This window comes from Hyperoodon ampullatus (genome assembly GCF_949752795.1).
Source record: "Hyperoodon ampullatus genome assembly, chromosome: 12".
Lineage (NCBI taxonomy): Eukaryota > Metazoa > Chordata > Mammalia > Artiodactyla > Ziphiidae > Hyperoodon > Hyperoodon ampullatus.
The window spans coordinates 76,873,206-76,896,601 of record NC_136925.1 but is presented as its reverse complement, the minus strand read 5'-3'; the positions used below and the strand labels follow the sequence as shown (position 1 = coordinate 76,896,601).

The 23,396-nt window shown below is 35.1% G+C and overlaps 1 protein-coding gene across 2 annotated transcripts in view; it reads right to left on the bottom strand.

Moving 5' to 3' along the window:
- OPRM1 (opioid receptor mu 1) overlaps positions 1-12,719 on the bottom strand; it is a gene marked incomplete at both ends in the record, with an annotated part of 53,968 nt that extends 41,249 nt beyond the window's left edge. The window contains one exon of one of the 2 annotated variants that reach the window (XM_079716642.1): positions 12,415-12,719. In XM_079716642.1, the coding sequence (XP_079572768.1) occupies positions 12,415-12,707 (293 nt within the window). The remainder of the gene's footprint in view (positions 1-12,414) is intronic. The other variant, XM_079716641.1, reaches the window with a different exon arrangement.
- Between the last annotated feature and the right edge of the window lie 10,677 nt (positions 12,720-23,396).

Genomic DNA, 23,396 nt, shown 5'->3' with positions numbered 1-23,396 from the left:
TTTTTCAATGAGCATTAATAGTCCCCCACAAAATGCTCAATCTTTCAGTGGCACTGAACCCAGTGTTTCAGGGAAAAAATGCTCAGAAGCAAAGGCCTTTTCTTTCACTGATCTCCTTGTTCCACAGTTTCTGTACTTGGAATACTCTCAGAGAACTCTCAGTTCTCAGTTCTCTTGAGTAGGTCTCAAGGATATTATTTTCTACCTTGTGCTTGCTTTATTTATAGAGTTTACTACTCTGATTTAAAAGTTGACAGGCATTGCCTTGCAAGTCCTGGAAAAATCCATTATGAAGGTGTTAGGAATAGACATTCACATGGACTCACTGTACCGTCACAAATGCATTCTCCATGAAGACCTCCATCTTTTTGAACAGTTTTACTGTGATTAGTGAGTCAGACTCATAACAGAAGCCAGGACTTTTCACAGGGATGGTATGTTAAATTCCTGAGTTTCCAAAGCTCCTGTTCAAAGGACACCATTATTATAAGTTATTTCTTTTAATTCAAGTAAACTACTCTGCTGAGTAAAAAGGAGTTTCATTATATGCAGTCAGTATTTAGACTTGGATTCTGCTTTAGACACTTGGACTATAACACCAATTTGAATGTGAAATATTTAAGTTAAAAATAGCTATTCTTTTTCGAAAAAAATAATTGGTTTGCGTCTTTTTTCTCCATTAACTTATCATATAATATAGAAAGACTTATCAATAGGGAGCTAAGTAAACTGCAGTTATGTGTCCTTAGAATTCTCTTCCCATCATCATGGTTGCTAAACAAAATGATATTGGAGTGACCCAGTGCATTGGAATGAATCAAAGAATGACAACAGTAACACCCATGCAATGCCTTGCCTTGCCTCTGCAGAAACTGTGATTCCAAAATGATAAACTACATTTCAAAATGTAAGAATAATAATATGATTGATCTATGGTAAGGCAGGAGTAGTGGGTGAATGTTGAGACCTGGCATACCGATGGTGTGAGCCCAGTGGGAGGGAAGGGAAGAAATTCCCAGTGGGAGGGAAGCAAATAACAAACCTTATTTCTCTCATATAGCACTTTTAGAATTTACCACCCATTTCCATATATCTTATCTAATTTGGACCTAAAATTTATGTGAGGTTGAATATGATTAGTATTCCTCATTCCAGAATTAGCACTGTTTCCATGCCAGTGTGCCTGCTATGAAGGGAGATGATTGGTCAACTTTAGGAAAATTGTTAAAACATCCTGAGCTTTAGCTTTTCTGGGAGGTAGTGTAATTTACTATTTATTCTACAAGCAGCTTCATAATGTTCAGAGAAATGAAACATGGACAGATCTCTTAAACCTCCTTGTCAAACAGGACTGCTCTCTCATCCATGAAATAGGTAGGTTGGTCCAGATCTGTGTGCCCCAATCTCGACTGCACATTAGACTCACCAAGGGAGCTTTTAGACTTACCTTGGCCCGGGAGTTATGCCCAGAGTTTCTAATTTAATTAGCCTTAGGTGGAAGTGGGTTTTCTTTCTTTCTTTTTTTAAAGGCTTCCCAGGTGAATCTGATGTACAACCAAGATTGAGAACCACTGGAATGGAATATCTGGGAGGTCTTCTCCTTCTTTGTCTCTTAAGTGCATTGCAAGGATTTATGCAATAGCTCTGATGTTCCATGAGTTAATTGGAAGGAAATTCAAATTTGATTATTCATTTTATCCTGTCTGGGTTTCTTGTTAGAAGTTAGATCCAAATCTCACTTAAGAGATTCTGGGAACTGTAGCATTCTTCAGCTGGACTATTTATCACCCAGTTAAAACTCTCCCGAACTAGGCTCTCCTTGCAAACTTGTACCTGGTGGCCATCTGGCTGATTTAAAGAATTCGTGTACATGCTAGAAACTTTTCTCTGAACACAAGTGGTCAAGGAAACAGTCATTTGGATACAGATGGGGACTGAATTAAAGATGAGAAATCAGGCAGGGAGGAGATTTCAGTGAGTTTTAGGAAATGATTGAGGGAAACCATGGGCAGGAAGTCAAGGGATTACAAATACCACAGAACACCTAGGCTTACCCTAGTCCTCTTTATGCAGCTGAACAGTCTAAGTTCTAAAACACAGGGAATAACATTTTTCAAAGCGACTTTTGAGAACCACAGAAAATAAATTAAAAAAAAATGAGCAAGTTACGTAAGTCAAAAAAAAGAGGAAAAAAAATCCAAGCAATGAGCTTTTGTGCTTCAAAGGGCCTAAAGAGAGGTGGAGGGCAATGAAGCTGCCAGTCACCATCTGGGTGCATGGGAGTGGGTGTGTGTGTAGGCATAGGTGTCTTTGAGGACAGATTTCATATTTGCTAAGAAGTTAATGTGAATTTACAGATGGCAATTTCAATTTTTCCTGAAAGCTTCAAATGATTGAAGATGAAAATACTGTGGAAAGGCCTAGAAAATTGCACTGATTTAAGATAACCACAAAGCATATTTAATAGATGGAAAATTTTAAGAACTGCTATTTTCTAAGCACTTACTCCTTAATCACTGGTCAAGAATGGTAATGAATACTGCGGTTTGTCTGGGTCGGATGAAGAGTTGGGGGTTGAAGATGGACACCTGGGGTGACATGGAGATGATCCTGTGTGATTACTATTTTAACTATTTTAACTTCAACATCAGTTTCAGAAAAGCAGTATCCTCTGTCGTAAAAATCTATGACCGCTTTTCTGATTTGTGTTAAACTTCATTTTGTATTGATATTTCCTCATGTTGAAAAATACCGCAAGGTGGTACTAGGTTAGTTTTACAAAATGCTTTGTTTCCAACTAGTAAACAACAAAATGCAATCAACTTTGCCAAAGAAGGAGATATGTTTGTTTTTATGGCCACTAAGTTTTATTTAGCACGTTTGTACCAGAGTTTGGCAAATGACAGCTTGTGGGCCAAATTTGTCAGCTAAGAATGGTTTTACATTCTAATTTGTATTTTAATTTTTTTATATGTATAATAATTAGTTTGGCTGTTTTTGGTATGAGGCTGCTACAAGGAAGTAATTTGGTAACACTTATTATGGAATAATTTGCATTGTATAATCAAGTAAACCAAAATGAAGATTTGCATTTTTTTGTACTGAATGAAGAATCATTTCATTCTTGTAAAATGAGTTAACAAAAGAAGGTGTGGCATGATTATTTTCCTGATAATCAAATGTATGGATTTTCATAAAAGTCAACTAAAAGATTAGGTAAAATTATTAAAAAATGCTAGTTAGAAAATCAATCTTTTTTTTTATCATGAATGAGAAATATTTTAGGAGCTAAGTTTTTACATGTCTGCCTTTTACATCTTCACAGTTAGAATAATCAAAAAACAAAAATAAGTTTGTAGGTAGTTTTATATTTTTTAATGGTTGAGGAAAATAATTTTGAGGCATGTGAAAATTATATGGAAATTCAAATTTTAGTGTCTACCTAAAGTTTTATTGGAACATAGTCATGTCCATTCATTTGCATTTTGTCCATGGCTACTTTTGGGCTACAATGGCAGAGTGAGTGGAATAATTGTGACAGAGACCATGTGGTTGCAAAGCCTAATATATTTACCTTCTGACCCTTTACAGTAAACATTTGTCACCCCCTGGTCTAGACTGAGAGGTGATCCCTTTTCACCTGATGGGTGTGAGCTGTATGTGCACCTAAATATAGTAAAATGAGGTGAGATTCTTATCTTGGAATCATTTAAATCCAAACTTTACATTGGTTCATGAAAACATCTTGGTATAAAATAGGTTTTTAGGTTCCAGATTACATCCCTACTTTATTTGAGCATTCTCACCCTTCTCAGTGTGGAGGGACCAGGCTAATTCACACATCTGGAGCCATTAAATTGTAGGCAGTTTAGTTTCTTATTGAAAACTAGAGTAAGAATTTTGTGGCTTAAAAATTACTCCAAAGTTTGTTGAGTAAAAGTATCAAGTACACTATATATAAAATAGATAATCAACAAAGACCTACTGTATAACACAGGGAACTCCACTCAATGTTCTGTAATAACCTATATGGGAAAAGAATCTGAAAAGGAATAGATACAGGTGTATGTATAACTAAATCACTTTGCTGTACACCTGAAACTGACACAACATTGTAAGTGAACTATACTCCAATATAAAATAAAAATTAAAAAAATAAAGTGATTAGCAAAAAAAAATTTCAAGTAATAGTTGTGATTGTATGACTATAGTGCAATTACATACTACTTATTAGGTGAAAGTTTTCTTTCTGGAGTTTAGAGCTTCACCGGAAATAAAAGCGTAAAACTTCAGACAACTGAACTAAATCCTAAATTGTAAGTATAATCTAGACATTCACGTGGGATTATTACATAATCCCAATTATATTTAAACTTCTATTTTTAGAAATATAAGGGAATCAATTTAATTTTGAGAATTTTATTTCAATATGCAAAATTATGAAAACTGAGCTGTACCAGTGGATTGATATCAGCAAATAATAAATTCAAATAAAACACATATATACCTACACATAAGTCCACAAACTTTGAGTGGGAAATGGATTGTTACTCTTATAATTTAAACATAGAAAGTAAAATTTTAAAGAGTGAAAAAATAAAAAGTTATTACAGTCAATTCTCATTATTCATGGTAGTTTTGTTCTATAGACTCACTTTACCTACTAAATTAGAGAAGACTGAAGCTTTGCTTCTAGAGCAAATAAATACAGGGGGAGGTTCCTGTGAGTCTCCAATCACATTTTCATCAACTAATCAATACATAACGTTCTGTTGTGTGTGTTTCTGTTTAAAGGCATATTATTTAATATATATTGTTGATTCATTGACTCTGAACTCATGACCAACACCCCTATAACACCCACATGAAGCTTATCTAATACGCCTCCTTTTTCCATTAGGTATCTCACAGCCATCTTGTGCTTAGGACACTGCACAGCACTTCAACACTACACCTGGGGTCATTTAAAAATTTTTTATTTTATATTGGAGTATAGCTGATTAACAATGTTTTGTTAGTTTCAGGTGTACAGCAAAGTGTTTCAGATATACATATGCATGTATCTATTTTTTTCAAATTCTTTTCCCATTTAGGTTATTACAGAATATTGAGCAGAGTTTCCTGTGCTATACAGGAAACTGTCCTTGTTGGTTGTCTATTTTAAATATAACAGTGGGTACATGTCAATCCACCTGGGGCCATTTTAAACAGTGAAATCACCAACAACAAAAACATCAAAAACGCTAAAAATGTGGCCCTAAATAGACCTCAGAAAGGAAATATTTACACTCTGAGAGCTGAAACAGGAAGGCAGAGTGTTGTTTCATTTGACCTCAGCTGGGAATTTGCCCATCAGAGCAACTCTGCACATGTCTGTGACAGACCCCAAAAGCCCATAAATATGGATTTTAGGATTACAGGTAAATTTTAGCAAGTAAGCTTGTTTGCAAATACAGAATCTATGAATAATGAAGGTGGACTACATATGCAACATTCTTCAAGGGAATATTTTATTTATTTTTTTTCTTTTCTTTTTTTTATTTAACAAATTTAATCAGTTATACATATACATATGTTCCCATATCCCCTCCCTTTTGCGTCTCCCTCCCGCCCTCCCTATCCCACCCCTCCAGGCGGTCACAAAGCACCGAGCTGATCTCCCTGTGCTATGCGGCTGCTTCCCACTAGCTATCTACCTTACGTTTGGTAGTGTATATATGTCCATGCCGCTCTTTCGCTTTGTCACAGCTTACCCTTCCCCCTCCCCATATCCTCAAGTCCATTCTCTAGTAGATCTGTGTCTTTACTCCTGTCTTACCCCTATGTTCTTCATGACATTTTTTTTCTTAAATTTCATACATATGTTTCAGCATACAGTATTTGTCTTTCTCTTTCTGACTTACTTCACTCTGTATGACAGACTCTAGGTCCATCCACCTCATTAAAAATAGCTCAATTTCGTTTCTTTTTATGGCTGAGTAATATTCCATTGTATATATGTGCCACATCTTCTTTATCCATTCATCCGCTGATGGACACTTAGGTTGTTTCCATCTCCGGGCTATTGTAAATAGGGCTGCTATGAACATTTTGGTACATGACTCTTTTTGAATTATGGTTTTCACAGGGTATATGCCCAGTAGTGGGATTGCTGGGTCATATGGTAGTTCTATTTGTAGTTTTTTAAGGAACCTCCATACCGTTCTCCATAGTGGCTGTACCAATTCACATTCCCACCAACAGTGTAAGAGTGTTCCCTTTTTTTCCACACCCTCTCCAGCATTTATTGTTTCTAGATTTCTTGATGATGGCCATTCTGACTGGTGTGAGATGATATCTCATTGTAGTTTTGATTTGCATTTCTCTAATGAGTAAAGATGTTGAGCATCCTTTCATGTGTTTGTTGGCAGTCTGTATATCTTCTGTGGAGAAATGTCTATTTAGGTCTTCTGCCCATTTTTGGATTGGGTTGTTTGTTTTTTTGTTATTGAGCTGCATGAGCTGCTTATAAATTTTGGAGATTAATCCTTTGTCAGTTGCTTCATTTGCAAATCAAGGGAATATTTTAAAAACAGCTGAAGAAGAAAATCCACAAGCTAAGTTCCATATTAAATGTGACAGTGAGCTCATGGCATGAAGACAAGTTTTATGTTTGTATTATCATTTATCAAAATTAGAGGGAATAGCTTGAAAACAAAATGGATGTCCATATGTTTCAATTATCAGTCTGTCACTAGATACCTAGGTATGGCGCCCCAATTTAAAAACTTATGTGGTCCATTTAATTCTACATATTGAAATAAAATTCTCAAAATTAAGTTGATTCCCTTGTGTTTCTAAAAACAGAAGTTTAAATATATGCAACTGGTAAATTAGTACATGATTGAATTAAAAAAGCAAACTGTACTTGATAATATTCTTGCCTAGACAGAAACTGATATCTAGAATAGATTGATCTCTCTCTCTCATCTGATAGAACCCATCACGTGTTTCATCATGTGTAAAAGCCCTACCTGCCCTACCCATTGGCTTATAAAGTTTCACTTGGTTAGATTCGGTAGAGCCACTATCTCTCTGATCAGTTTTGCAATGCAACATCCAGAATGTGATTAATTTCTGAAGGCAAATATTCAGGTAATTTCTCTGTGAATTAGGAGAAAATGACAGTCTCATATTTTAAAATTCCACTCAACATTTAGTCTTCATATTTATCAATATATTTTAAAATGCTACTTTTTTTTAGTGTTTAGCAACTTGTTTTAATTTATATGATGACAATTCTATAACTAAGATTTAGAATAGAAATTATAAGACAGGATTCTTAAGAAATATGTATTCTTTTTTTTAACATCTTTATTGGAGTATAATTGCTTTACAATGGTGTGTTAGTTTCTGCTTTATAACAAAGTGAATCAGCTATTATCTATTGAAATGAGTTTATCTTTTCCTGCTGACTGAAACAATTTGGTTTCAATCCATAACTAAAGTGCATTACTAGATGAAATAACATTTCAGCTTTTATGTGTAAGGGGTCCTCCAAGGCTTACAAAACCCCAAAGTAAATATTGCCAGTATTTATCTTGAATGACATCTTGAAGTAGTCAGAAATTATTTCTATTTCCTTCTTAGAAGTGGAGAAATTATGCCTGGGTTATATTCATGAACAGATATATTTGTTGCAGCAGCTGCTGAAAACATTTTTTTGAATATTGTAGATAAGTAACATGGAAATATTTGTCACTATGGGAAAACACAAAGAAATCTTTACATTAATTTAAAACACATCCTTAAAGATAAATTAAAAGGACATAGGAGAGGTAATGATCTGAGTTTTTGTTTGTTTGTTTGCTTTTATTTTTTTTTATTTTTTTTTTTTTTTGCGGTATGCGGGCCTCTCACTGTTGTGGTCTCTCCCATTGAGGAGCACAGGCTCCGGACGCGCAGGCTCAGCGGCCATGGCTCACGGGCCCAGCCGCTCCGCAGCATGTGGGATCTTCCCGGACCGGGGCACGAACCTGTGTCCCCCGCATCGGCAGGCGGACTCTCAACCACTGCGCCACCAGGGAAGGCCAGCCCCTATGTTGTTTTGTTTGACATTTGTTTCTATCCTTGATCTGCTGGAACTAGAACAACTCTGGGCAAATAGTGAAATTATGTATATCAACATTAATATAAAATATAAATAATATATGCAGTTTGAAGAGCATGTTTAAATGATTACCCTTCATTTGTGGAAACACACATGTGAAATAAAATTTTAAAAATATGTATATGAATAATAACCACCAAATTTACAATAGTGATAGTTTCAGGGGAGGGAGTATAATGGGAGAAGAGAGACGGCTTCTTATATATATTATATATTATTATATATATACAATTATGTATTATATATTACACTATGTATTGTATAAAATATGTAAATTATATACAATTGTGTATTATGTATATATATATTATTATATATAATAGAACATATATTATATATTATTAGAGGTATATATAATTATCATAATTATATATAATGTTTAAAGGTGAAGAATCATATTATTCTCTATACATTTCTTTACATTGGAAATATTTCATAAAGTATAAGATAGCTCATTCATGAAAGGAGAGAAGGAAAAGAAACTCAGTGATAACTCTATGCAAATGACAGAGACATAGCTTACAACGGAGGAAATGAAAAACCATTTAGTGTTGTCAGGACACACTGAGAAAGAGGTGTTCCCAACAGAATTAGCACCTGTACAGGAAACAGCAGTTACAGTTCACATTGTGATAGATGTTACTAGGAGCTCTCCACTGATCATTTTGTGCTTTAAACCTGAATCAAATATTTAATAATATTTAATACACAGAGATCATAGGACATGTTTTAAAATTAGAAATACTTCTTAGTGAATTCAAAGATAATAACATCTTGCATATATTTAAATGTTCTTATCTGATAGCTAGTCATATTGAGAATTCATCTCATCAAGTTAAGAAACAATCTTAAAAAATAAGGCCATATAATTTGGCACTCTTCATTGGAACTTTATTTGGATGGCTTACAGAGCCCCCAGAGATCTAACAGTTTCTAACTCTTTACTTTTTCCAACAGTGTCTGCATAGACCATAACTAAATGGACAAATCTCTTAAAAAAACTCACAAAATAAATACATCTGGGACTATATCAGTTTTTACAGTTATGGTTAATTCTATGCTTTGGTCAAATATTTTCAATAAGTGAAACACTCCTGGTTGCTATAACTTTATGTATTATTTTGACTGATTTTTATCCTTTAAAACATTCTTGACAATAATATACTATTATCCCATTTTAAATGATTGCCACATATTGTAATATTTTATCACCTTATTTTTCCAGAATAACTGTGGTAATTTTTAATATATAGTTACCATGCAAGCATTTTTTTTCTTTAAAACCAAAAAATCTTTCAGATAATGAACAGTTATAACAGTCTATCATTCAACATCTGAATTTTAAAACTTTAGATCATGTAGCAGTATGTCTTTTCCTCCCTTATGTTCCTTAGAACAGCACTGTGTAAGAATGTTACTTAAGTTATATTATTTAATAATGTTGTTGATGAAGCTATGATGATGGTGGAGTTAAGATACAGAACTGAAAATCATTAATCATTCATGGCATCTATATTACCTGTTAATTTTGTTGTTGTTTTTTGTTGCCATAGTCATCGGACCTCATGGTTCACTCAATGTGTTAAGACATTCTAATAAAGGTAATCTTAATCTGGTTAGAAAACCGTAACTACTTGAAAATTCAAAAGTATTTGTTGAATTTTAAATAATAGCAGGAAGTAAGCATTTCACCTCAGTACTTTAATAGATGGAGCATTATATTCATCTTTCTAACAGAGGCAATAATGTCCCCAAACTGATCATTTTGTAGTGAAATAACCACAGCCTGGAGACAGTCCAGTTAAATTTCTCAGCTAAATAGATATAGTTTCTTCATTCCCCAGAGGCTTTCCTCATCATTTCATTTGTCACTGAACTATTTTTCTGTTTCACAGTCATATACCCAGAGGATTACCTGACCTTGGAATTAAACACCTGACTTGCCACAGGTGGGTGTTTGGGGTGCCTTTTTTTTTTCTTTTAACACCTTTACTGAAGTATAATTTCTTTACACTGTTGGGTTAGTTTCTGTTGTATAACAAAGTGAATGTATTTTGTTAAAACTTTAAGCACAGAAAAGTAAAGCATAATATCATATTCTCAGAGACAGTGTCACCATCCTTTTCCAAGTCATCAAAAGTTCAGAGGTTTTACATTTTAATACCTTTAAAACAAACTCACCCAAGTAGTAATCTCTTAAACATTAGAATAAAACCAATCTGCTTATTTCACAGCCAACTGCTGCTCTATTGGCTCTCGCTTTATAGAAAAGCATAAACTAGAGGGGAGAAAAGTCAGGAAGGAAAATACCAAGAGAAGCAATAACAGAGCATAAAAGATTATGTTTGAGATGGCAGGGTATCAAGATGGTTTGGTAATTTCTATTTATCCTTCATTCTCCAGGATTACAGACATAAATTTGGACTGATTTATTATTTCCACATTATTATCTAAACCTACTCTGTCAATCTTTTAGTTGAATTAACTCAAATCATGATATGCCACTCTAATAAACAGAAAATTATATTGGCTAAGAGCAATTCCATGGTACTGAACTAATGAATTATCTGTCCTTGGAGAAATCATTTATATTTTCTCTGCCACATTTTAATCACCTAGCCTAGAAAAGCTCTAGTTTCCCTTCTAGCCCTATAAACTCATGATTCTATGAATTTTCTTAGAAGAAATGAGAAACATTTTCCCTTCATGAAGCAGACCTTTAATTGTTATTTTATTATCATAAATGCAAAAGAGATAGTTTTTATCTTTGATATGAAGCTTTATATTAAATTACATAAAGTAATGTTTTAAAAAATAAATTCTTCCATTGATTCTCTCCCTGCATTTTTCCTTTTGTTGTTAGCCTTCTTTGCAATAGATGGTGCTCTTTTCTCAGAGAAACTACTTATCTTATTCCTCATCAAAAGATCAGGAAAATTAGTTTTACTCTTTAACAATCATTAATTAAAGAAATCCTACATAAAAGTAGAAAGAATTGATTACAAGCAACTTGCAGCATGCTGATAATGGAAGCATAATGGAGAAAATGATTGTTAAATGATTAAAGAGCTCCATTGAAACCTGCAATACTTGCTGAATAGATGAAGCCAATATTGTAGCCAAATATGAAAATGCCATGCTCGCTATATACATAGAACCCCTAGTAGAAAGAAAATCCTAAGTCAGGAGCCATTTTAAAGTATTAAAATAATGATCTACTTCAACAGAAGTGAAAATATAGTATTCCATATTAACATGTAGGATTTGAATCTGCACATCAACACTAACACAATCTATTTACATCAATCTCAATTAATGCTGAGAGTTTGCACACTCTGCTAGATAAACCTGGAACATCTGGGCAAATAGAAAGTGAGCCACAAACTCTTCTGAAATAATTTCATTGGATAAAGACACTTCTTAATTTTTCCAGAGCAACCATTACAACTTCTTATGTAATAGTTTATAATCCAGAATTATGCTGCCTTTGGTCCCTTCTAACTAGTTTCAGCTATTGGAGGCATTGAAAAACTGTCATGTCCTGCAGTTCTGAGCCACCCTACCTATTCCCATTCAGTTTGTGACTCTCCTAGCAGATCTGCAGCTGCCAGCTGCAAACTGGTCTAGACAACACAGCTGTCATGTTTGTTACAGCAGAACGACACTATTTACTGTGGAAAGACACCAGAAAAACTTCCTCTATGAGTGTGGCCTCAGGATGGAAGAAAGAGTGGAATAAGGGCTGCTATGACCAAGGAAGAGGAAGGTGTGCCAGCGGTGCAGCAAAATACCCTGGGACCAGCAGGAGTAGGAAAGTTGCCAAGGTTCATCTCTGAAAAGAACTGAGCCGGAAACCTGCCCCTCGTCCCCCCAGTTAGGGGTGAAATAACTAGAATTTCTCTTCCATTATTCACAAATTATTGTTTCCACAGCTCCTTTGGAAGGGACTGTGGGACACTGTGCTCAAGAGCCCTCTTGGCTCAGTATAAGCAAGCTGGAAGATAGACTTTTTATTTTTATTTTTTGCCAGAGCTTTATAGTTTTACCAAAGCAACTTCTCTGTTTCCAAAATTTTGGATTATGTCTTTATCAACGGAGCGAAGAATAGAAAAGTAGGATTTTGTATTCAAACAGCAACCACTCCATCCACTGTCACCTCCATACTCCCCCCTGTTTACCTCCCTTTTCTCACCCTCCCGCCGGACACCCCTTATGCCCCTATTAGCCACTGAAATCTCCACTCGGAGCCCTGCAGCCTTCCTTACCTGACAATCACATACATGACCAGGAAGTTTCCGAAGAGACCCACCACACACACAATGGAGTAGAGGGCCATGATGGTGACGGCCGTGATCATGGAAGGACTGCCGGTCGAAGGGCACAGGCTGTCGCTCCCGCCCAGCTCGGTGCGGTTCGGACCGCATGGGTCCGACAGGTTGCCTTCTAAGTGGGAGAAGTTGACCCAGGAACTCGGGCTAGGTCCCGGGGAGCAACTTGAAGAGTGCGTGAAGGGATCAGTGCAATTGCTGGCGTTCTTGGGGACGGTGCTGCTGTCCATGGTGCTGACGGCCGGCCGGCTGGGACCACGTTGCGAGTAACCGCGGGCGCCCGGACTTTCAGGGTCCACGCGCCTCCGCTGCTTCCCCTCGCCGCTGCCACAGCTCCGGCTATTTCTTATAGACCAGCCCCGGCGGAGCCAGAGAGGAGAGTCAGGCAGAAGGAGAGAGCTAAGCATCTGACGGTATCCTCTGCTGGTAGCCCCCTCCCACCTTAGAAGTACACAGACACATCGTCACCCCCACACCGCTGGGGGGGAGGGGAAGGAGGGCTGTGCGGGATCCAGAGGCTGGAGAGGAGGGAGGAGAGAGAAGAGGATTTTGCGCAAAGGGATCCAACGACTTGGTTTCCTCACTCGGCGCTCGTCTGTGCAAACACCTCTAAGGAGGGGCAGAACCAGGAAGGGAGTTGGAGAGAAGGGGTTGGGAGTGAGACAACCAGAGAGTTCGTTTTTGGAGGCTGTGAAGCATAAGAAAGGGGGCTGACATCAGCCCCTTTCTCCAGCGCCGTTTTCTCAGTATAATATGACAGGAAAGACATTGACTTGATGCAACTCTGAGCACCCTGCACCCCAGCGCTCTTCCATCCTTTCTGCCTAAGCAGTCGTTTGGGGGCAAAGTACACAAAACCTTCTTCTTTAGCCCCCCCTGCCTCAGACCCGCCTGTCCGCGAAAATGTAACCGCGTGTTTCCTAACACCAAGTGAGAATGTCCAACCCTTCAAACCTGCCTGAAACAAGAGTGATTCCTTCTCTGAAAAAGAAATGAAAAACAAACTTTTAGAGAGGAAACCTATTCCCTTTACTCCACATTCTCTTATTTCTCCTAGAGTAGGAGCTTTATTTGCATCTGATTTTCATCCTGGTGAGGAAGAGGCATGGGAACTGGGTACAGAAATCAGGGAGTTGTGGTGTCCAGAAAAGTCAAAGAAAGGTAACGGTGACATTCCATATATAAATCTCATACGTTTGGAATGATTAACTATTGTTTTTATCTCCAGACTTCCTACATGTGCTTCTCAGTAGAAGATTGTGAAAACCAAACATTTGCACTATTTCAGTGTTTTCGAGTGTAGACATTCCAGGAGAAACTATTGATACATAGACATCTGGAACTGGAACGGCTCACACAAGGCTGAGGATTATGGATACATTTTAAAATTTGATAACTCAACTCTAAATCTACAAATGTTTCTATTTAATAAATAAATTTGTAAATCAACCAGGAGTAAGGTTTTGTTTTGTTTTGTTTGTCTTTGTTTTGGTAAAGTTAACACGAATTCTGAAGTAATTCTCATTTCCGTACATGGGAATATTTGTCTATGTATATATATTTTAACAAAAACATTATCATTAAATATCCCCAGTTGGTTGTAGAAAGCTATATTCTTGGGGAGCAGGGACGGGGGTGAGGTAGGGAGCTTGGTAAGAACATTCAATTCCAATATTATTTTTATCATTTGTCTTGAAAACAGATAACACCAGTAAACTCTACTAATCATAGGTGATTTTGCCAATGTTCAGTATTATTTTTATCTTTTTATGTTGAAGAGTATAATTTCAGCAAAAAAAAAAAAGCTACAGAGATCTCCTAAAGACGAATAAAAATGCCTTACCACATATTCTCCTATGAGCTAGTACATTAATTCACTCATGTTGAGCTGAAATTTGTCTGCCATTATTCAATCTCTTGAGGACACACAGAATCAGTCTAAACTTACTTCATGTGAAAGACAAATAAGCACAGTATAATAAGCCCTTGCCTTGAAGTCAGATCATTTTGTGAACCTTAGATTTGTACGTTTTTAAAACTTTTTTAGCTGAGGGAGTTTGGATATGTTGCTTTACCTGGTTGAGTGACAGTTTTCTCATCAGTGGAAAAAAAAGTTGAAAAATAATTAGCATGTTTCATAAATGCTATGGACTGAATGTTTGTGCCCCCCCAATTCATGTATTGAAATCCTAACCCCCAGAGTGATGGTGTTAGAAGATGGGGTCTTTGGGAGGTAAGTAGATCATGAGGGTGGGAACTTTATGATTGGGATTATTACCCTTGTAAAAGAAACCCCAGAGATCTCCCTACTTCCCTTTTTGCTATGTGAGGGTACAATGAGAAGACAGCAGTTTGGCAGTCTGCAATGCAGAAGAGAGCCCTTACCAGAACCTGACCATGCTGGCGCCATGATTTTAGACCTCCAGCTTTCAGAACTGTGAGAAATAATATCTGTTGTTTATAAGCTACTCAGTTTATGGTATTTTGTTATAGCAGTCCCAAATGACTAAGACAATAATGTCATCTAAAATAATTTGAGTGATTTTTTAAATGACACAGCTTAAAAGCTTCAGGTATACTCTAATAATAACATTTTAATCTTTTTTAAACTCAGTATATTTTGTCAACCAGCCAGGACTTTATATGTAGACAAATCAACTGGCCATGTGACTTTTCTTCTAGAACTAGTGTCAAAGAGCAATCCAGTTTCCATTGTCCTTCTCCAGAAACATTTTTGTTTTTCATTCTATTTTATAAAAGTGTAGTTGTCATACGGAGTAGGAATTTGAGCTTTAACTATATATTTTTAACTGAAATTTGATATTTTCCTTTTCTATTACTTTTCTCAATTTTCATTAAGGAGAATTATTATCTCAGTTTTGAATGCAGGATATTCTGGTCACAATGCAAGTCTTCCCTGAAGTTGTATTAACATCTACATCTCACTATGTACCATCTATTCAATATCCAATTTGGGAAAATGCAGAACAAATTTAATTTCTCTTTCAAATATCAAGACAACCTTGAGAAACCCAGAAAAGAGCTTTTATAGAAAAAAATACCACTTGGTATATTCTGTACAAAGACTTGAAATTCCAGTTTACATTATACTTAGTTACTCTTACGAGGTGTTCTTCCTTTTCTCCATAATTGCACATTTCCTAGCTGAGTTGTCTCAAGTCTACGTGAAACCTCAAGTCTCTTGTGAAAGGAGGTGGACTGTAAGTAAATAACTCAATTTATTACAAGCCTAATTCTTTTCCATAACATGGGTTCTAACCATATAACCTTCAGTTTCCTTGAGCCTTACTATGTTACATGTATTCTAGCAATATCTGCGATTTTGTTGATAGTTTTTGCTTAGCCTATATTTTCTATTTGAAGAAAGAAAAACTTATCTATCAGTCAAGATTTACCATTGATATAAAACCCATACCATACATTTTTTCATAAAAATATTTGCTTCAAAGCAATGCATTCAGTAAAAGCTAAGCTGGATCTTAGGCAAGTACTAAAAGTCCCTCCTCTTCCTTGAACTTCAAAATATACTGGCTTTAGTTATTCATATAACTGCCATCATCATCCCACACTTATTTTAATAGCTTAGTCCTGATATTTTGGAGAGTGGCTGTTAATGGAACACATGATTAACAGCTATTAATGAGGAATACAGACATAAATACTACACATGAAACTTTTACAGTGGTTTGAAGCTCATTAAAAGAAGGGGCATCCAAGGTTTCACTAGAAGAACATTTTATGTATTTGTTTACAGATTTTTCTGTTATTTAATGTTGAAATTTGTACAACTAATGAGACTATAAATGCATTTTAATACAATATTATTCTGATCTCTGTACTGCTGCATAAACATCCAGTGAAATGGAACAGATATCCTTATTTACATGGTAAAAATAAAACAAACAAACAAACAAAAGTTTCAAAACTACCTCAGCTTGATAAACTTAAGACAGAGACATCTGAGACAGAGACATCTGGGATAAATCAGAAAACAGCTCAAAATCCAGGCTCTGCTATTTACTTCCTTGTGACTTAGTTAAGTTACTCATGCTTCCTGATACTGGGTTTCCTCCTCTGTAAAATAAAAATATGAGAATCAACTTCAAAGAGGTCTTTGCAGGACTGCTTGTGTATGAAAGAATTTGTCCTTTGTCTTTTGGTTGTTTATGTCTTGCTGTATGTAGCTTGGAGATTAGCAAGAAGAATTCTTGAAATTATTATGCTCTATTTAATATCATAGAATTAACCCTAAAGAATCTGATTCTTTTAAGGGACTGATGGTGCTGTCTATGAGTCCAACTCAATCAACTCGTTCAAATAATTCATCTAAGCATTTAGTTTAAGTGATTCATAAGCCTAAATATCTTTCTTAAAATATGGAATTTCATTTCTATTTGAGCCTTGAGAACACAGCCATTAAGAGAATAAACTCCAATAATAATTTTATTTTCTTATACAATTATTAACTATGAAAGTTTTTATTTCTAAAGGTCTTTATAAAATTTTTGTCTGATAACGTGATTTCCAGTTGAGAAACTCTCCACCAGACTGAAGTTTCTCCACTGTACAATTGAGCACCTATCCCAGTGAAAATACGGTCCACACATATTTTGCTTTCACACATGCCAAAATATGTTATGTATGACTAATTGCATAATATAATTTAATTTTATGTTACAAAAGTTGAATTAGAATTGACAGACTTGAAAATGACTTTAGGTATAAATTTTTTCAATTCAGTTCTAAAACATTAAAATATGTATTATCAGCAATTTAAATTCTTAGAGTGATTTATACACTCTAAGAATTATACAAAGTCAAGCGCATTCTAAAGAAGTTTAACAACTTTCTACCCACCACTTCTTTCTCTTCCTCCCTGACTTAAAGACAATAATTTTAAGAATGTTGTTTTCTCCATAAATTTTTTTATCATAAACAATTTTATATATAAAACTGGACATTACAGTCCATTAAATCCATTGAGTTTTCCAACTTCTGCTATTACAAATACTAGTGCAATAAAAAGCCCTGTGCTTTTCACATTTTTTTTTATCAGAGTGTCTTAGGTACGTTCCTGGAGTTATTTCTGGGTCAAAAGGTAAATACAACTTCTCTAGGCAGGAAACAGAAGAGAAGGAAAAGACCTACAATAACAAACCCAAAACAATTAAGAAAATGGTAATAAGTACATACATGTGGATAATTACCTTAAAAGTAAATGGATTAAATGCTCCAACCAAAAGACATAGACTGGCTGAATGGATACAGAAACAAGACCCACATATATGCTGTCTACGAGACCCACTTCAGACCTAGGGACACATACAGACTGAAAGTCAGGGGATGGAAAAAGATATTCCATGCAAATGGAAATCAAAAGAAAGCTGGAGTAGCAATTCTCATATCAGACAAAATAGACTTTAAAACAAAGACTATTACAAGAGACAAAGAAGGATACTACATAATAATCAAATGATCAATCCAAGAAGAAGATATGACAATTGTAAGTATTTATGCACCCAACATAGGAGCAGCTCAATACATAAGGCAAATGCTAAGAGCTGTACAAGGGAAAATTGATAGTAACACAATCATAGTAGGGGATTTTAACACCCCAATTTAACCAATGGACAGATAATCCAAAATGAAAATAGATAAGCAAACACAAGCTTTAAATGATACAATAAACAAGATAGACTTAATTGATGTTTATAGGACATTCCATCCAAAAACAACAGAATACACTTTCTTCTCGAGTGCTCATGGAACATTCTCAAGGATAGATCATAACTTGTCACAAATCAAGCCTTGGTAAATTTAAGGAAATTGAAATCATATCAAGTATCTTTTCCAACCTCAATGCTATGAGATTAGATATCAATTACAGGGAAAAAAATCTGTAAACAATACAAACACATGGAGGCTAAAAATACACGATTTAATAACCAAGAGATCACTGAAGAAAACAAAGAGGAAATCAAAAAATACCTAGAAACAAATGACAATGAAAACACGATGACCCAAATCCTATGGGATGCAGAAAAAGCAGTTCTAAGAGGGAAGTTTAGAGCAATATACTCCTACCTTAAGAAACAAGAAACATCTCAAATAAACAACCAAAACTTATGCCTAAAGCAATTAGAGAAACAAGAACAAAAAAACCTCCAAAGTTAGCAGAAGTAAAGAAATCATAAAGATGAGATCGGAAATAAATGAAAAAGAAATGAAGGAAACAATAGCAGAGAACAATAAAACTAAAAGGTGTTTCTTTGAGAAGATAAACAAAATTGATAAAACATTAGCCAGACTCATCAAGAAGAAAAGGGAGAAGACTCAAATCAATAGAATTAGAAATGAAAGAGTAGAAGTAACAACTGACACTGCAGAAATACAAAGGATCATGAGAGATTACTACAAGCAACTATTTGCCAATAAAATGGACAACCTGGAAGAAATGGACAAATTCTTAGAAAAGCACAACCTTCTGAGACTGAACCAGGAAGAAAGAGAAAATATAAACAGACAAGCACTGAAAACAAGCGCTGAAACAAGCACTGAAACAAGCACTGAAAACAAGCACTGAAAACAAGCACTGAAAACACAAGCACTGAAATTGAAACTGTGATTAAAAATCTTCCAACAAACAAAAGCACAGGACCAGGTGGCTTCACAGGCGAATTCTATCATCAAACATTTAGAGAAGAGCTAACACCTATCCTTCTCAAACTCTTCCCAAATATAGCAGAGGGAGGAACACTCTCAAACTCATTCTATGAGGCCACTATCACCCTGATACCAAAAGCAGACAAAGATGTCACAAAGAAAGAAAACTACAGGCCAGTATCACTGATGAACATAGATGCAAAAATTCCTCAACAAAATACTAGCAAACAGAATCCAACAGCACATTGAAAGGATCATACACCATGATCAAGCAGGGTTTATCCCAGGAACGCAAGGATTCTTCAATATATGCAAATCAATCAATGTGATACACCATATAAACAAATTGAAGGAGGAAAACCATATTATCATCTCAATAGATGCAGAAAAAGCTTTTGACAATATTCAACACCCATTTATGATAAAATCCCTCCAAAAAGTAGGCATAGAGGGAACTTTTCTCAACATAATAAAGACCATATAGGACAAACCCACAGCCAACATCATCCTTAATGGTGAAAAACTGAAACCATTTCCACTACGATCAGGAAAAGACAAGATTGCCCACTCTCATCGCTATTATTCAACATTGTTTTGGAAGTTTTAGCCACAGCAATCAGAGAAGAATAAGAAATAAAAGGAATCCCAACTGGAAAAGAAGAAGTAAAGCTGTCACTGTTTGCAGATGACATGATACTCTACATAGAGAATCCTAAAGATGCTACCTGAAAACTATTAGAGCTAATCAATGAATTTGGTAAAGTAGCAGGATACAAAATTAATGCACAGAAATCTCTTGCGCTCCTATACAGTAATGATGAAAAATCTGAAAGAGAAATTAATGAAACACTCCCATTTACCACTGCAACAAAAAGAATAAAATACCTAGGAATAAACCTACTTAAGGAGACAAAAGAGCTGTATGCAGAAAACTATAAGACACTGATGAAAGAAATTAAAGATGATACAAACAGATGGAGAGATATACAATGTTCTTGAATTGGAAGAATCAATATTGTGAAAATGACTATACTACACAAAACAACCTACATATTCAGTGCAATCCCTATCAAACTACCAATGGCATTTTTCAAAGAACTAGTACAAAAAATTGCACAAGTTGTATGGAAACACAACGACCCTGAATAGCCAAAGCAATCTTGAGAAAGCAAAACAGAGCTGGAGGAATCAGGTTCCCTGACTTCAGACTATACTACAAAGCTACAGTAATCAAGACAGTATGGTACTGGCACAAAAACAGAAATATAGATCAATGGAACAGGATAGAAAGCCCACAGATAAACCCACGCACATATGGTCACCTTATTTTTGATAAAGGAGGCAAGAATATACAATGGAGAAAAGAGAGCCTCTTCAATAAGTGGTGCTGGGAAAACTGGACAGCTACATGTAAAAGAATGAAATTAGAACACTCCCTAACACAAAAATAAACTCAAAATGGATTAAAAACCTAAACGTAAGGCCAGACACTATAAAACTCTTAGAGGAAAACATAAGCAGAACACTCTGTGACATAAATCACAACAAGATCCTTTTTGACCCATCTCCTAGAGAAATGGAAATAAAAACAAAAATAAACAAATGGGACCTAATGAAACTTCAAAGCTTTTGCACAGCAAAGGAAACCATAAACAAGACCAAAAGACAACCCTCAGAATGGGAGAAAATATTTGCAAATGAAGTAACTGACAAAGGATTAATCCCCAAAATTTGCCAGCAGCTCATTCAGCTCAATATCAAAAAAACAAACAATCCAATCCAAAAATGGGCAGAAGACCTAAATAGACATTTCTCCAAAGAAGATATTCAGATTGCCAACAAACACATGAAAGGATGCTCAACATCATTAATCATTAGAGAAAAGTAAATCAACACTACACTGAGGTATCACCTCACACTGGTCAGAATGGCCATCATCAAATAAATCTACAAACAATAAAGGCTGGAGAGGGTGTGGAGAAAAGGGAACTCTCTTGCACTGTTGGTGAGAATGTAAATTGATACAACCCCCATGGAGAACAGTATGGAGATTCCTTAAAAGACTAAAAATATCACTACCATACGACCCAGCAATCCCACTACTGGGTATATACCTTGAGAAAACCATAATTCAAAAAGAGTCCTGTACCACAATGTTCATTGCAACTCTATTTACAGTAGCCAGGACATGGAAACAATCTAAGTGTACATCGACTGATGAATGGATAAAGAAGACGTGGCACACATATACAATGGAATATTACTCAGCCATAAAAAGAAATGATATTGAGTTATTTGTAGTGAGGTGGATGGACCTAGAGTCTGTCATACAGAGTGAAGTAAGTCAGAAAGAGAAAAGCAAATACCGTATGCTAACACATATATATGGAATCTAAAAAAAAAAAAAACGTTATGAAGAAACTAGGGGCAAGATGGGAATAAAGATGCAGACTTATTATAGAATGGAGTTGAAGACATGGAGAGGGGGAAGGGTAAGCTGGGACGAAGTGAGAGAGTGGCATGGTCATATATACACTACCAAATGTAAAATCGATAGCTAATGGGAAGCAGTAGCATAGCACAGAGAGATCAGCTCGGTGCTTTGTGACCACCTAGAGGGGTGGGATAGGGATAGTGGGAGGGAGGGAGACCTAAGAGGGGAGAGATATGGGGATATATGTATATGTATAGCTGATTTACTTTGTTATAAAGCAGAAACTAACACACCATTGTAAAGCAATTATACTCCAATAAAGATGTTAACAACAAAAAAGGTAAATCCATATGTTAATTTGCTAGATATTATTAAATTTCTCTCCTGAAGAATTTTACATTTTTTAGCTATAATAGAAATATATAAGGGTGCCTGATTCTTCATTGATTTAACAACAGAATGTGGTTTCAACCTTCTGGATATTCTAGTAGTGGAGAAAGAATATGTCAGTGGAGTTTTAATTTTTATATGTCTTTATCAGTGAGGTTGAACATCTTTCCTTAGAGTTCAGTCATTTGCCTTTAGTTCTCTTTGTATTCTCTGTACAGTTTTCTATTTCATTAAAAAATAGAGCTGTTAGTCTTTTTTCTGCTTTATTTTAGGAGCTCTTTATATATTAATGATGTTAACGCTTTAGTTAATATTTTTCCTAGTTTGTCATTCATCTTTTTTATTTGCTCATGGTATATTTTGCCATGCAAAAAGTGTCTTTTTATTTTATGTATTCAAATTTATCCATATTTTCCTGTATTACTTCTGGACTTTGAGTAGTAAGGAGTCAAAATTTCCCACTCCCAGATTATAGGAATTTAGCCATATTGACTTCTAGTATGACATGTTTTATTTTTACAATCTGCTTTTGGAATTTATTCTCATTTATGTTATAAGGAATGGAATTTTAATCATTTTTTTCCATATGGCTCTCCAGTTATTGTATTCCATTTACTAAAAAGTTTATCTTTCTCCTCAGATTTGAGATGTCCCTTTTATTGTGTTCTATATTTTACCTGTGTATATATATGTAATGGGGTTCATTTCTGAATGTTTTATTTTGTTCCATATTTCTGTCTTTTTATGAAACACTGTTATGAGACCCTATAGTGTATTTTAATAACTGATAAAACTAGCCAGTCCCCCACTTATTTTTCAGTATCTTTGTTTGTTTATCTTTTCAAATGAACTTTATAGTTAACATGTCTAGTTTTCGTTCTAGTTAACATGTGGTATTGTATTAAATCTCTAGATTACTTTAGGGAAAACTGATCTATTTATGATGTTGATTTTTCCTATCTAATTACATGGTATATCTTTTCATTTGTTTACATCTACTTTTGCATCATTTAAGGGTGTTTTATATACTTCCGCATAGAGGTGTGGATATTTCTTCTTAAAGTTTAGCCTAGGTATTTTATATTATTGTTACTATTATTTTTGCTGTTGCAAATGTTGTCTTTTTCCATTAAATCTTCTATTTGATTATATTTATATACACATAGGATATTGCTTTTTGTATGTTAACTTTTTTACCTGCTACTCTATTAAATTATCTTATTGTTTATGGCAATTCTTTTTATTTTGGGGAATTTCAATTCATTTTTTGCATGCAGTTACATATTTTAAATTATAACAATTGGGAAATTACTTCACTTTAAAAATCCAAAACTCCAGAAAACTTTTCAGAAATGCATATACTACATAAGGTAAAGCACATCTGTGCTCAATAAGCCTAGCAGTAATACAT